Source organism: Pezoporus flaviventris, unplaced genomic scaffold, assembly GCF_033815535.1.
Source record: "Pezoporus flaviventris isolate CSIRO_AGI_PZ_B2104156 unplaced genomic scaffold, CSIRO_AGI_Pfla_v1 ptg000045l, whole genome shotgun sequence".
In the NCBI taxonomy this organism is placed as follows: Eukaryota; Metazoa; Chordata; class Aves; order Psittaciformes; family Psittacidae; genus Pezoporus; species Pezoporus flaviventris.
Genome location: NW_026892593.1, coordinates 10,767,602 through 10,781,678, shown reverse-complemented (window position 1 = coordinate 10,781,678; position 14,077 = coordinate 10,767,602). Strand labels below are relative to the sequence as shown.

The 14,077-nt window shown below is 38.6% G+C and overlaps 1 protein-coding gene across 1 annotated transcript in view; it reads right to left on the bottom strand.

Annotated features, from left to right (window-relative positions):
- Positions 1-4,691: 4,691 nt before the first annotated feature.
- Positions 4,692-14,077, bottom strand: part of DUS4L (dihydrouridine synthase 4 like) — a 38,664-nt gene continuing 29,278 nt past the window's right edge. Inside the window, exons 11-12 of the mRNA XM_061467433.1 lie at positions 7,046-7,146; positions 4,692-5,680 (exon numbers count right to left, since the gene is read on the bottom strand). Of these exons, the coding sequence (XP_061323417.1) occupies positions 5,642-5,680; positions 7,046-7,146 (140 nt within the window). The 3' untranslated portion in view covers positions 4,692-5,641. The remainder of the gene's footprint in view (positions 5,681-7,045; positions 7,147-14,077) is intronic.

Sequence of the window (14,077 nt, the reverse complement as noted above, 5' to 3'; positions counted from 1 at the left end):
GATTAAGTTAGAATCCTCTCCTGATAAAAAAAGGAGTAGCATGAATTGTAGTTTCAAAAACTATCTTGCAAAAGCTGTTGTGATAACATCTTCTTAGGTTCTAAAATTAATGAAAAGACAGAGAAATCACTCCAGAAGGTATGATGACTTCTAGGCTAATCATTAAGGCAAAGAATAATAGCAAAAGCATTTGCAGGAACTCAACAGAGATTTACAACCTAAAAGCAATTTTCAGGACTGGATGTGTATTAGATATTATTTGCTGTGAAAAAATCCCACAAAACTACAACTTTCTTATTATTCATATAACTAGGATTTTAGAAGAGAACTGGATGATATCAAAAAGAAAGAAAAGTAATACTGAACATGGAATTAACACAGGAAGACTACAGTCAGAAGAATCTGAATTGACGGTAAATTGCGTTCCTTGCAAATTCATTTCCTGTAGCATATGTCTGCCTGAATGGAACTGCAAGGTTCAGCACCTCAGGTGATGGGATGCCACAGGTTCAGCAGCAAAGAGTGTACAGATGAGAACTGGGTAGGACCACAGCTATTGGAAAGGCAGAAATACGCCTGTTTGAAGACAAGAGGTTCCAAGACGAAAGCTCCATCTGTGTAAACACAATGTGCTTACCAGAATTTGAAAAGAAAATTACTTGGGGATGAGGAGGAAGAACGCAAAACCAAACTCAGAACAGATCCCTTATACAGAGACAGGTCTGTGTGAAATCAAAAACACTGAGTTTCTGAATTGTGATGTTGCTGACCCTACTCATGATCTCAGGATGCTATCCCACATACATCCCCTTCCCCTGAAACACTAACTTTTCACCTAGAAGGCAGGCTCTTCCTTTCCTTTTTCAGCTTTGGCTTTTTGTTGCTGTTGGTGGTCATTCTGTTTTTTTTTTTTTTGTTAGTTTAAAATCTGCATCAGTCTTCTAGATCCTTTTGTTCACCTTACTGTTTGCTACTATTTCCTAATGAGTTCACGTTCGTTTTTTACCCAGGATGGATACACAGCCTGTTTCCAAATCCTTGCTTACAGTATCCTTGTATGCTCTGTTCCCAAGTCCTTAACTCTAACGCCTGAGTCATGTCTGGAGAAGAATCAAAGCCTAAGATTTTGTGTTTACTGGCCAAGAATAACAGTACTTCTCTTCCTTCCTTTCACATTGTCTCTTTTCTGTACCATGTCTGAAACTCAAAAAGAGTGTTTTAGCACATTCCCAGCCAACTTAGTTTCTTCTCCATAGTCACAAGAGTATGGATTTAAACCTCAAGCTAAGCAAGATGTAGAACATGGTCTCACCTTCCAGGTGAGCAGCTATTAAGCTACCTCACCAAACAAAATGATCACCAAAACTATGGCCTTTTCTGGCTGTGTTTTCAGACAGACGGGTAAACCAAATCACACTATGCAGACTGATGTCAGGCAGCAGAATAAAGGAAAGTATTTAACCTATGACTTAGTCACAGCTTAAGATGCAAGTCTTTATCACAGCTGAAATTGGTGTCCATTTTTCTGACAAGTGAGTTTTGACAGATGCTTCCCATTTTCATTTTCCTTAGCGGGTGGCTTTGGTATCTCCTGGCTTCCAATAGACTATATATGCTAGCTCTAGTATCTAACTCCCTCTAGTCACTAAACACAGTGGGTAGGCTCCCACTTGCTAAACCCAGGTGCGCCCAAGTGTGTTTGGGAATCTGAACGTCCCAGACTTGGTGTATTGATTTGGTGTACTTGGTGTATTCCCAGACTGAAACTACCTCAGAAGAGTTCAGAAGGGAATCCTCCAGCATACACAGTCCTGGGCTGTAAAAATGTAGCCTGCTCCCCCTCCACTCAGCAACGCCAAAGCTGGAGGTGGTAACAGGAATTTCCTATGGAGCACAATTTATTTCACAGTGATGGGCACAAAACTCAAGGGACTCTTTTTTCCCTCACAAACATGCCTTGCAGTACCTGTCACTATTTGCACAATACCTCAAAAATGAAACAAAAGTATTACGTTTTGTCATAGAAAATAAAATATTCCTGAACTGGGGATGCTCAGTTCTAGAACTATGTTTTTAGATGTTAGCAATTAACTTACACAGCAATGTTCAGCACAGAGTACTGCTGAACTGGAAAGACATAATGGAGAGCTGATTTTCCAGCTTCACTGGATCTGTAAAATGACTGGTACCTGGTTTCATCAGGGCCCAGATTACAGTTGCTGCTGGGACAGGCACTGTCCAAAGCACGGCAAAATTAGGGTCTCTGTCCCAAAGAGCTTAAAAAGTAATTTCAGTGTTTCAAGGAACACCTGAGGATTGAGGCAGTCATATAATAGAAGCACCGAATGGTCTGGGTTAGAAGGGACCTGAAGTATCATCTAGTTCCAGCCTCCCTGCCATGAGCAGGGACATCTTCCACTAGAGCAGGTTGCACAATGCCGCATCCTATCTGGCCTCGGACACTGTCAGGGATTTGGAAAAACAAATGTTATTTTGATGCCGAGTAAAAACCGGAGCTTTCACCCTTTAGAACAAGCTACGAAAGCACATCCATGAAGCTATGCAGCTAGGGATACTGTGGCAGCAAATACAGGGAGTGCTAATGCAAGAAGACATTTAAAGATATGGTTGTTGCAAAAATAGAAGGAGGGAAAATATCCTGCCTAGCTAAGACTGCTTTCATCTAAGGAAACACCAAAGCATGTAGCTAGGTCTATTAATATTCAGGTCAGTTCTCATGCACCTACCATGACCTCACTGCTTTCTTGACTCAGCAGAAAAAGGAATTTATGAAGAAACATGAAAACACATCTCAATTTTTAAGCTACTATCAATTAAATCTGTGCAAATGTTTTTACAATTAATACTCTTTCTTATGCTTCCCCACCAAACTACTGAAAATGCACATTCCTACTTTTGTAAAGAGGGGAAAAAAGCTCCAAAACCAGGCAATTACTTGGACTTTATTTAGAGTATAAAGAGCTCTGAATTCTTGCTTCTGGAGACATACCCAGAATTAAATCAACTGCCAAACAGGAAGTGATTTTTATTCCATCAGTATTAGTGGATATTTAATTCTTTTTCCCAGCTCTTTCCTACAAAACAGGCAAACCTGACCAAAATCTGGCCAAACAGCCTGAAAGCCCGGGAGTTGAAACCATGAAATTGGACCCACTCTTTCCTTGTATATCTACCGTAACTTAAACCTGATCAACCCAGGCTCCGGCAGGCTCTGAACTTAAGCATTATGAAACAATGCAAATGTAAACTATTCTAAAGGATTTGCCATCTACCCAAATACCATCTAGACCTCAGGTTTTACAAAGGAATCGTGCTCTTTCCAAGAATACAGTTCTACAAAGCAAATACTACCAAATACTTTCAACTTGAGTAACAAAACATAGCTTTCATGTGAACAAATCTGGGACTCATATGAGCCAAGTATACAGCAATGCAACTCAGTCAAGTGTGTGTGACCATGTGCAAGAGACAAGTATAAAGATGATGATGGTCATATTCTACACTGTGACAGGGAAATCTGGTGATACAAATAACAAATGTGACAGAAGAAATGACTGGAGGCAAAGCAGAAAGTCTGTGGGTAATTTTTAGTTAAGGAAATACTCTCTGTGGACTGGCATGCAGGGCTTTTGGGTTTAAGCTTTGTCTTTCACTCTCTCAACAAGCAGATCTCCCCACCTTCCAAGCAGCCAGCAGGAAACCGCTAGGCTGAGATGACTGATCCAGTTACAGAGGGCAGTGTCCGAGTACCACATGCTGAAGGCATGTTGCACGTTTAAAAATATCAGGAATCATTTCAGCTCCTAGGGAGCAGTACATACCACCGCATACTCCTTCCCACTTCCGTCATGCTCTAGAGCAAAAAGGACTGTAAAGCATTTGGACTTCCTTCTCAAGAAGTATCGATTCTACCATTGCATTCACATTACCTGTTGTTTTGTTCCACGGTATTTTTTCTAAGTTAAATTTTTAGGGATGAATAGTGAGTGCATGATGTCTTTCATTGTACATAGCTAATTATCTACCTAATTATTTACTTCTATTATAGGAAGAAATGCTTGGAATTTAACAACCAAACACCAGTAAATAAGTAATTTTGCTTTTGTTCTGGGCCTTAAAGTAAGAAGAAACAGGCAAGTTGAGTTCTGTTTCTAAAGCCAGCACTTACTGCTATACCTCTAAGGCTTCCAAACATAGTCTTGAGATCAGACTGGAGAGAACACTCCCATAAGTTTTAATATTTCAGAAAAAGGCTGGGGAGGGAAAAAGGAATGCATTCAACTACATCACCAAGAGCTGTGCATATGCAGGCTTAAATATGGCTATGAATGTTTTGATCTGAATAAACAAATCTCCAGTGTTGTGGAATCTCCAAGAACACATTCTGTACTACTTCACCAAGGCTGAAGTATTTTTCTAACAAACATATGCATTCTTATTTAATATGCAGTGCTAGTATGATTTAAAGTACTTGACAGTCCACATTTAAATTCTAAACTAAACAAATCCTATTTCCAGAGCAATCAAAACTACCCTCATGAAGAAGGCTGGACTTCAGGAAAAGTTAATTATCACCAGGTTAGAAGTGTATTTCTTTCTTTGTGCATACACCTATTAGATCTGATGACATAGGATATTAAGAGATTTATATGAATAAACCCAGAAACTCATGAACTTAAACAACACTTTTAATACAACATATCCAACTTTCAAATAAAAACTGAAACAAACTGACAAAAAAGAAACTCAAACCAATTTGCTGAATGCCAGGAAGGGCTTATGCAAAACAGTGCACATTTATTTGAGGTATCATATCCATGAAAATAAAACAAACCCAACTATCTACACTTAAAAAGAATTTTTACTTAGCAAGGCAAAAGAAGTTAGGTGGCACATACAACGTAAACAGATGTAAACAGTGTAAAACTACAGAATTATAATACCAACCAACCCAAAATTTTCATCATGAAAATTGAAATAACATGATATATTGAAGAACAATAAACCAAAGGCATGCAAAAATATCATTTGTTAAAATACACTCATCCACATGGCTGAGTGAAAGTCACAAGCCAGTGAGATAGATGGAAAACTACATTTCTAAATCCTTCCTTATTTTCCTTAGACTGTCATTCAATTTTACACTCAAGTGGAACAGCTGATGAAAAGCTTTCAGCCTTCTTCAATCCGCTGGTAACTGATTTTCTGAGGACTCCAAACAGGTGTTGCAAAGGAGGTTTACGTAAGTGTGTCTATGATAATAGTGTGACATACAACCTTGCTCAAATGCTACATGCAAATGGTGCAGGATCTGTTAACATTGTGTAAGGCAAAAAACTTAGAGAACAGTCAAGTTGCTCCCAATGGAATTGAAAGATTTTTGAGTTTCTCCTCACAAGAGCAGTGAGGTATGGTAAATTGGGTAAGCCACTTAACCTTTTATTTGCAACACAGAATATTTTGGCAATCAGGATATATTAGAGGAATTGGAATAGTGACCTGCAGTGCATGTGCTTTCCCGAAAAATCACGTTTTGTTTCAGGAAAACATTGGAAGCCTGAACAGCACAAGGCTCTTCTCATTGAAGCAACTGTACTGATGCCATCTGTCTTGAATACACCTACAAGTCTTTCTTGTCTTCCTCTTTATTTAAACTGTCCTGAAAAGAGACAGATTAGAATAATATTTTATGTTTGGCAAAATCAGAATCCATCGACTCCAGATGACACATTTTGCCCCCTTGCAGTCACATGGGATTTTTTCACTACACACCCTTCAAAGATGTAGTCCCATTAACACCACCCCACATAACACATGTGCTTCTGGTCCTGGTACAATAAGCAGCCTACTTCTGCTTCCTGTTCACGTTACAGCTGAACCGTGCAACAAACTCAGCAGAAAACATTTTCTGCTATCACTGATTTATCTTCAGGAGTTGCATCTACTGTATGCTCAGTACCTTCTGTTCTTTCCATCAGAGGTAAACACAGAAAGCTGTAAGGATGTGTGTTCTAGACCACAAGACTGTTAGAAATGCAGCAGGACTACTGTGGCTCATTACACAGGGAAGCACAACACAGACAGGACATGCATGGTGGTCTTAATTCAAACACAGAGGTCAGTTGAGCAATCTCTGTGAGAGCATAGAGTGCGGCTGGGAATCAGTAAGCAGCTTCATGGAGTACAGGAAAGAGATAACCAGCTCAAATTTGCCTTTTTAATTAATACAGGACCAACCAACCACTCTTCTTGAAAGCAGGTCACCATAATTTTAACATTAATCATTTCTTTTCTCCGAAGATCATTACTTGTAAACAGGCTAACTTTCAGTGTTATTGAATTTTGGTTGAATTTTGAGATAGACGTTAGGTATGGAACATTCAAACACTGGTCAGACAACCAGTACATAATTACTTTACATATTATGGGTATTAAAGCCATGCACATATGCAAAGCTAATCAAACTGCTAATTCAGTTTTTTGCTTGCTATGTTGAGGGTCTTTTTTTGTGTGTTTTGTACTTAAGTTGGAATTTTTATCATAGCCTATTTTTAGGCTTGGCTGTTTTTTTATTTTTCTCCTCCCCCCCCCAATCAACAGTTCTGCAAGATTTATAATCCAGTGTTGCAAAAGCATGTTTAAAGAGCAAACAAAATAAATTATAAACGATGTATATACCACACACACATCCTATTGTTATCTTACAAGGTTTCAGTATGATCATCACATGCAAAACTATCTGAATGTTATTTCATGAGTGACAGCAAAATAGTCTAATGACGACTTGAACTTTATCACCTAAAGTGGAAAAAAGAAAGTACTAATAGCTTTGCCATCCAGTCCTTGAAAAACAAAATTCTACCACTTTACTGAAGTTTTAAGGAGTTTAAGTTACCTGCCCATTGTAACTTTATGCTGTACTAAAGATTTTTGTAGATTCCCCTGCATAACACCCCCAAGAAGCAGAATTTTGCCGGTACTATTTCAGAACATTGTGCTCATATAGTGACCCAGAACCACCTACCTGAAGCTGTTCATATTCTTTCATCAGATTATCATATTCTCTTTTAAGGCCTTCAGACTGCTTTTTAACTGCAGCCACTTCAGTATTTGCCTTGTGGAGAGCTGTAAAATACAGGAATTAGTGGTTTAATTATTACTTGTACTCCTCCAGTTCCTCAGAGCCCTAGTTATGTATTAGGGCTCTGTTGCACTTGACGGTCCTTCCTCTAAAAATCCTTAAATTTTAAACAAAGCATCACATATGGACACAGCAAGAGATGTATGGGACAGGGAGGGGAAAAAAAAATTACTTGTGTTCAGAAATAGTCACACAAGGAATAGAAGGGGCTGTAAGAAAGGTAAGGGCAAGACCAATAAACCGCTGACAAAGGTGACAAGTTAGTGATGACTACAGTGTTCTGTCACGTTGCAGAAGACAGTTTTATAAAAGCAAAACCCTACAACTACAAAACTAAACTGTCAGCCCTCTTAAAACAATGAGGGAACTCAAAACACTGGGCAAGATTTTAGCAAAGCAGCTGTCTAACATCAGGAGGAGGGGGCGGAAAAGAGAGAATACATAACTATAGGAGCACAGGCCCCTCTTTTTCACTCTGTTATATATTTTACTGTTTATGAGTTAATTCATTAGAAGCTTCACTTTACAGAAGAGAAGGCAGAAATGATGGTGTAGGACAGACAACTGCGAACAGGTTTTTAACATAAGAAAAATTCTTACTGTATTCACAATCTCAACAGCAATAAATGAGAGCATGTCTATACTGCAGCACAAAACAGCCTAGGACTCTACAGAGGCTAATTTACAATGCAGAGTAAATCATCACAGTTTCATAAAGCCGTTACTCCTAAGCTGTAATGTAAGCATTTAAGTAAGGTCATTTAGGCATTTTTATATTCCTCTGCTATAGGTATCTTGGGTTTCTTTATATTTCCCTGTTGTAGCAGCACAGGCATACCCTAAAACTTGATTTATTCATGCTAAAACAGAGAAAAGTTAATGACCCATAAGGCTGCTTCACAAAGCCATATTTAAAAAATAAATCTTTATGGTACAAATAAAAGAGCAACATCTGCAATTTCCCTTGTTCCAAAAATGTGGATCTATCCTTTGACTGTGAGCTCTCTGAGATACATTGTTCTTTCTCAAAGACCTCCAAGACACTCAAGAATTGCAGCTCTGCAAGATCCTGTTCTCAAACGATAAGCTAGATATGTTTTCTGTTAAGCACCTAGCTACAAGCACTCTGGTCTGAGCCACATTTCTCTTTGAGTGCTAGTCCCTGTAACAGCAGGACACAAGAGATTTGACTGCTCTCCTATATGCAAAAAGGAAGACTCCCTGTCCCAACATTTCTGCTATTTTTAATTAATTTGAATGTATAGATTCTCACTTTAAAAGTATGCAAGTCATAGGACTTTACTTATTCCGGTAATAGGATCTTAACCTAGCCTGAAATTCTGGTCTACTGAAGTTAATGACACTTATGTCTATTGATTTCAACATGGTCAAACACATTCCCATCTCTTTACATCCTGTATTTCACAACCATACTCTTACACAGATATCCACCCTTTAAAGAAAAAGCATCCTTGACAACATCAATACAAAAAACATCTGCTAAAAGTTTTGGTATTTGGAACAACCATGATTTGCACACATCTGACAAGTCAAACCCCACTGCATTTACTCTGATCTTGCTAATGTTTAAAATACTCCACAGTAAAATTTGGAAATCACTCTAAAATTAACCTGTGACAATTTCATAAGCTTCTGAATTTTAAGCTGCAGACAAAAACCAAAAGCATATGCCATTTTGCTTCTTCAAGAATCTGCTAATTAGAAAGCTAAATTTTGCCCTGTTTAAACATTCCTGTACATAGTTATAGTAAAAATTATCAATATCTCAGTTCTGAATGAGTTGTAACTTTGTTATTGATTTAATACTATTTAGCTGTTTGCAAGCAGCAGCACTGTACTTTAGTTACAACTAAAAGCCACCGTATCTTTAAAACATGAACAAAATATCTAAAGTATCTGCAGATGAAGAAAGCAAACAAGCCACGGTATTGTTTCAATGTTTTGACCAAAACAGATGTATGACAGGAATACCTCACCTAACCCTAGATGAAGAAAAAGTAAAGAACAGATTGTCCTTTCCACCTGTGTTGGCTATGGACAAAAAACCCCACCAAACCGAGACTTATTCCTGTTGCGGCTGCACAATAAAAAAAGAGCATTGCGTCTTTCACATGAATTCCCCAGTGCACCAAATTCTATGGATGTCTTCTTGTCAACCAACAGAGACCCTCCATACATCACTGCTCAGCTATTTTGCCACTGCATGAACACTGCAGTGCAAACCAATCGATCATACAGGTATATTGTCGGTCATATGGATCGTATCACAGCATATGAACACTGACCCAGCAGCAAACAGAAGATCCTTTGTGTGCACAATACAGTCAGTTATTATTTCTGGCTTCCATCCGGCCTGTTACTTTGTCTCATAGGAGGCAGAACAGCTGGACCGTCAGCAAGTAAAACCCAATAGCTGACTGCTCCCAGCAAGCAGATGCAGGAGAAGGCAAGAGGCGAGAATGCTGCTTCCATGTGAATGCAACGAGAGGAACAGTCAGTAAGCCCTACAACTGGAACCCAGTCTCAGTACTGTAAGAGGTGGGCTATCCTTTTTAATTTCTTTCCCTTCCTTTCAAAGAAAAAAAATCTACAAAATATCCTTAGGGCAGTATATAAACAGAAGGTATTTATAGAAAACTACCCCTTAAGACACTTAATGTGTGACTGAAGGTCCATAAACTAAAATAACATGTACAGTCTGGGAGAAATAGAAAACTTGTCCTTCCCTTACCACATTCTCTGTATCCTGTTCCAGGATAGATAGCTTACTTCAGATTCCTCTAAAGTCGAAGCAGGATGAGAAATAAAACTGCTCTGAAGTTACTACAGCCAAGTAGCTGTAGCATTTCTATTATCTTCTCAATTTAACAAGAATGGAGAACCAAAGAGTAAAACAAAACTGAACAGCAAGAAAAGCAACCAATGATTCTTTGGGCATTTCCCAGCACAACCACTAGTCCTGGTCGGACTAAATCACTGGACTTAACAGTGCTTGCTACTAAGGAAACGATCTGGAACTTAAATTAGCATTGCTCACAATACAAGTCTAAACCCCAAATTATTTGGACTAGTTTAAGACTAAGAAAGATCTCTCTCTTTCAGGAGTTTTAAAGTTAAGAAAGAGCTATTCACATTTAAGAATTTAGGCACTGACAGGACAACGAGATTTGCCAACAAATACTCTGTAAAGCTGGGAACACAACTCCAGTCAAATAATTCCATGCTAATTCTGAATTCTCTGAAGATGTAATGGTCAGATAAAGTTTGAAAAGAGAAGGCAGGGCCAAAAAATTATACACAAATTTGCTCTGAATACCTTTCACAACCTCAAATGAAATGGTGTTACAGAAGGGATGTTCCAGCATTTTCAGACGACATAAGTGCACTTGCATAAAAATCCATCCTTGCTGTATGCAGTGCCATTCCTTTGAATCAACAAATATGACTATCAGCTCCAGCTGGATGTGACACTGTGCAATGGCTCCCACTATGATTAAGTAAGATGGACTATGGACTTTGTCTCCAACCCTCCCTCTGACATTGGCTAAATAACATGAGACTGCAGCCAATTCTTTCAACTTGTATCGCTTATCCCCAGCTTACAAAAGCAAGCTGATAGCTGTTTTTTTTTTTTTTGATAATTTTTTGTTTTTAAAAGCTAGAGTGCTTCAGTGGAGCTCTACACAAATACAGCTTCCCTACATGGCACTAGCCTGCCTGGCAACACAAAGGCCAAGCTGAACTCGCTCTGGTAGCAACAGTTCTATGAAAAGTATTCCCAGTGTCTGCACTGTTTAGCATCTAACACCTACTAATATTAGCATTTAAGTGAGAGTTGTACATCTGCATATGCATGCTTTCTAGAACAGGCAACAATTAAAAGCTATTTCAAAACCAGCCCTCCAGATGAATTGTTGCTCTCATACTGTCTCCTACAACACTACGCAACCATGAAACAAAGAGCACTTGTGACACTTTCTGTCCACAAAACAAACCTCATTAAAGAATGTGTGGGAGTTCCATCAGAATTTCCTCCTGCCCCACTACACGTTTATAACAACAATATATAAATAGAAAGTATTTTATGAGAAAGTTGAACTGAAGTTCAAAAGCACCTAAACGGCTTTGGTGAATCAGTCCACATTTCACAAAGTGAGATCCTAATGGTAGAGACGAAGAAACAGTCTTTGGATTTTGTCTCGGTGTGGCACTACAGACTCACTCAAAGATGCAAGAAGGTTCCAGCTCAATAATTGCACACAGGTGCTAGGGACCACAATGGCCATTATGCTACATCAGATGCAGGTAGAAGCTTTAGGCACATGTCATCTGCTACGCAATACTGTTAGAAGAGTGAGGGGTCAGGGAGCTGACAGGAATGTGTGACCAGTGTGTTCTGCTGCATAACTTAATACTAGCTGTTCATATAAAAGTCTGTTGAGTAAATAAAGCTGTAACCTTTACCATACACTAAGACAGTGTTACCAAAAAATGGCCTGAGATAGAAGGTGAAATCGTACAGCACTGCAGAAGTCTCCCTCCTGCCCAAAGGGTACCATAACAAACTGACATTTCACACTTCAGCATTTCCACAGTGTGGGATCTATGAGCAAGAAAAGGAAGTTAATGCACCAGAAGTCCCACTCCTGTCCCCAACCCAAGCACTTCTGTGAGAACAGCTGCGTTATGAAACTTCCCTCAGACTCTGACCTCATGCCCAGTTGCAGATAGTTTGTTTCATTGTAGCTTTTTGCATAATTTTCAAAACTATCAAAATGAAACAGTATCATAGCATCTCCTTTCCCCAGAAAATCCCTTTAGGTCTGAGACCAGCAGCCAAACTGGGAGCCTTTAATTATGCGAATCAAATATGTCTAATGTGTAGCAGGAGAAACATTCTCACATCTGCACTGGGTTCTCTCACGAGTATGTAATAAATATTTACAGGTATCAATGAGATGTTTTTCTTAACATACAAGTGTATCAACAAAATACCATCTCAGAAGATTTCTGAACAGTCATGTTATTACATGTCCAGGTATGCTAAAAATGGATTTAGGCTCTGAGAGTGTTAGCCCCACTGCTGGGTGCCTAAAAACCCCCCAAGTGTGTGGGACTGCAATACAGTAGTGAAGAACCAGCCCTCTTTCCTTCACTTCAACAATAAAGCAAAAAAGGGCATCAAGCGGGATAGGAAAGTCAAGTCTGAAAACAAATTCCGCAGAAATCTTTGTCCCTCATTTCCAACCTTTTCTCAGATTTTTGTAATTTCACTACTCAGTCTTTTGTCCTGTATTTTCATTCTTCTTCCTATTTGTCCAGAGCATACTGGATGGCAAAATGTAATCTTAAATTTGGGCTTCATGGTTAAGTAGACCAAAAAAAAAAAAAAAAAAAAAAGAAATCACACTAGAGTTGAGTCTCCTGAAAGTCTGCAATAATCACTGTCTACACTGCGATTTCAGAAAGAGGACACATACAGTATTTTCTCTGTTAGAAGTTGTAAATATTTCAGTTCTTACAGAAAAACTGGATCTCCCCTGAAGCCACAGCACTTATCTGATACTAAACTGAGGTTTTTTAAATGTGAAGCAGACTTACAGTTAGGAGGCAGACTTACATTTCAGCTCCTAGGTGCCACTGTTGAGTTAACCCACCTTTCAACATGTGGGGTGATAGGTGATCTATTACTTTATACTACTTTATACTACTATATATACTACTTTATACTACTACTATAAAGTAATAGATCACCTATCACCCCACATAAGTAGCACAACAAATGTGCCAGACCAGCAATGCATATTTGAATTAAAACTGTTCTGTGAAAAACATTATACTTGTTTTTCATCCAAGAAAACAAAAAACAAACAAACAAAAAAACAAAACTCAAAACCCCCAAAAACCAAAACCCCAAGCCCCAAACAAACAACAACAAAATCTGAACTTACAACTCTTACTGGTACTGTAGCTGGAAAAAAAGACACCACCCCAAAACCCAAACCAGTAAAGTCTTCCCTTTCACACTAGTTTTGCCTCGTTTCATGACAAAAAGTTACACTCCCTACACTCTTCATTCCCTTTCCTCTCAAAATATAACCCCAAAATTTCATGGACTGGACTTTGTGGACACAAAGGTTCCTTTAGTTATGCGAGCTCAGCAGCATGAAGCCACTTGTTAAAAAGAGGTAAAACAAGCTTTTCAATCTCAACCTTGATTTTGTGCAATACATTACTAACACTTAGCGCGCGTGAAACTCAACATTCACTTGTTCGGCTGCAGAAGTTTAATAAAAACAACTGTAAATTTGATTCACATTAAATCTCTAACACTCCTCAGAAAACTGTGTCTATACACATTGTCATTACCAAGATAGACATACCTTAACACCATCTAGCTGACTATGGCAATCAATGTAACCATGTTTTTTTCTGTTTTGGCAATGAGGGGGATGGCTTCAGAGAAAGGGTTGTAAATATTTTCCTATTCATTCCTCTCCCCCTTAACAAAAGACCCAAGCATGCCTTAATTTATACATCTTTAGGATGGACAACAGCCCACAGGAAAAATGCAGCTGTAGCAGCATGTGGTAAATCTATTTATTCCTTAGCTTTCTCTAGCATTCCTGACTGAAAAGCTTACATTATATTAGTGTTACATACCACCAGTTAGTTTAAATAAAACATATGCATTTAAGTTTTTCATTGATCCTGTCACTTCAAAGGCAGTCTTCCCCCTCTTTCTTTAAGAAAACAGCAGGAGGGTGAAAACTCACAATCAAACCTGCCTGAGAATGTGAACTAATGAGACTCTATTTAAAAGATTCTTGTTGCTTCAATCCCAGCTGAAAATAGCTATTCTACAGTTCTTGCTTGTCTTTGCAGTGGACCCTG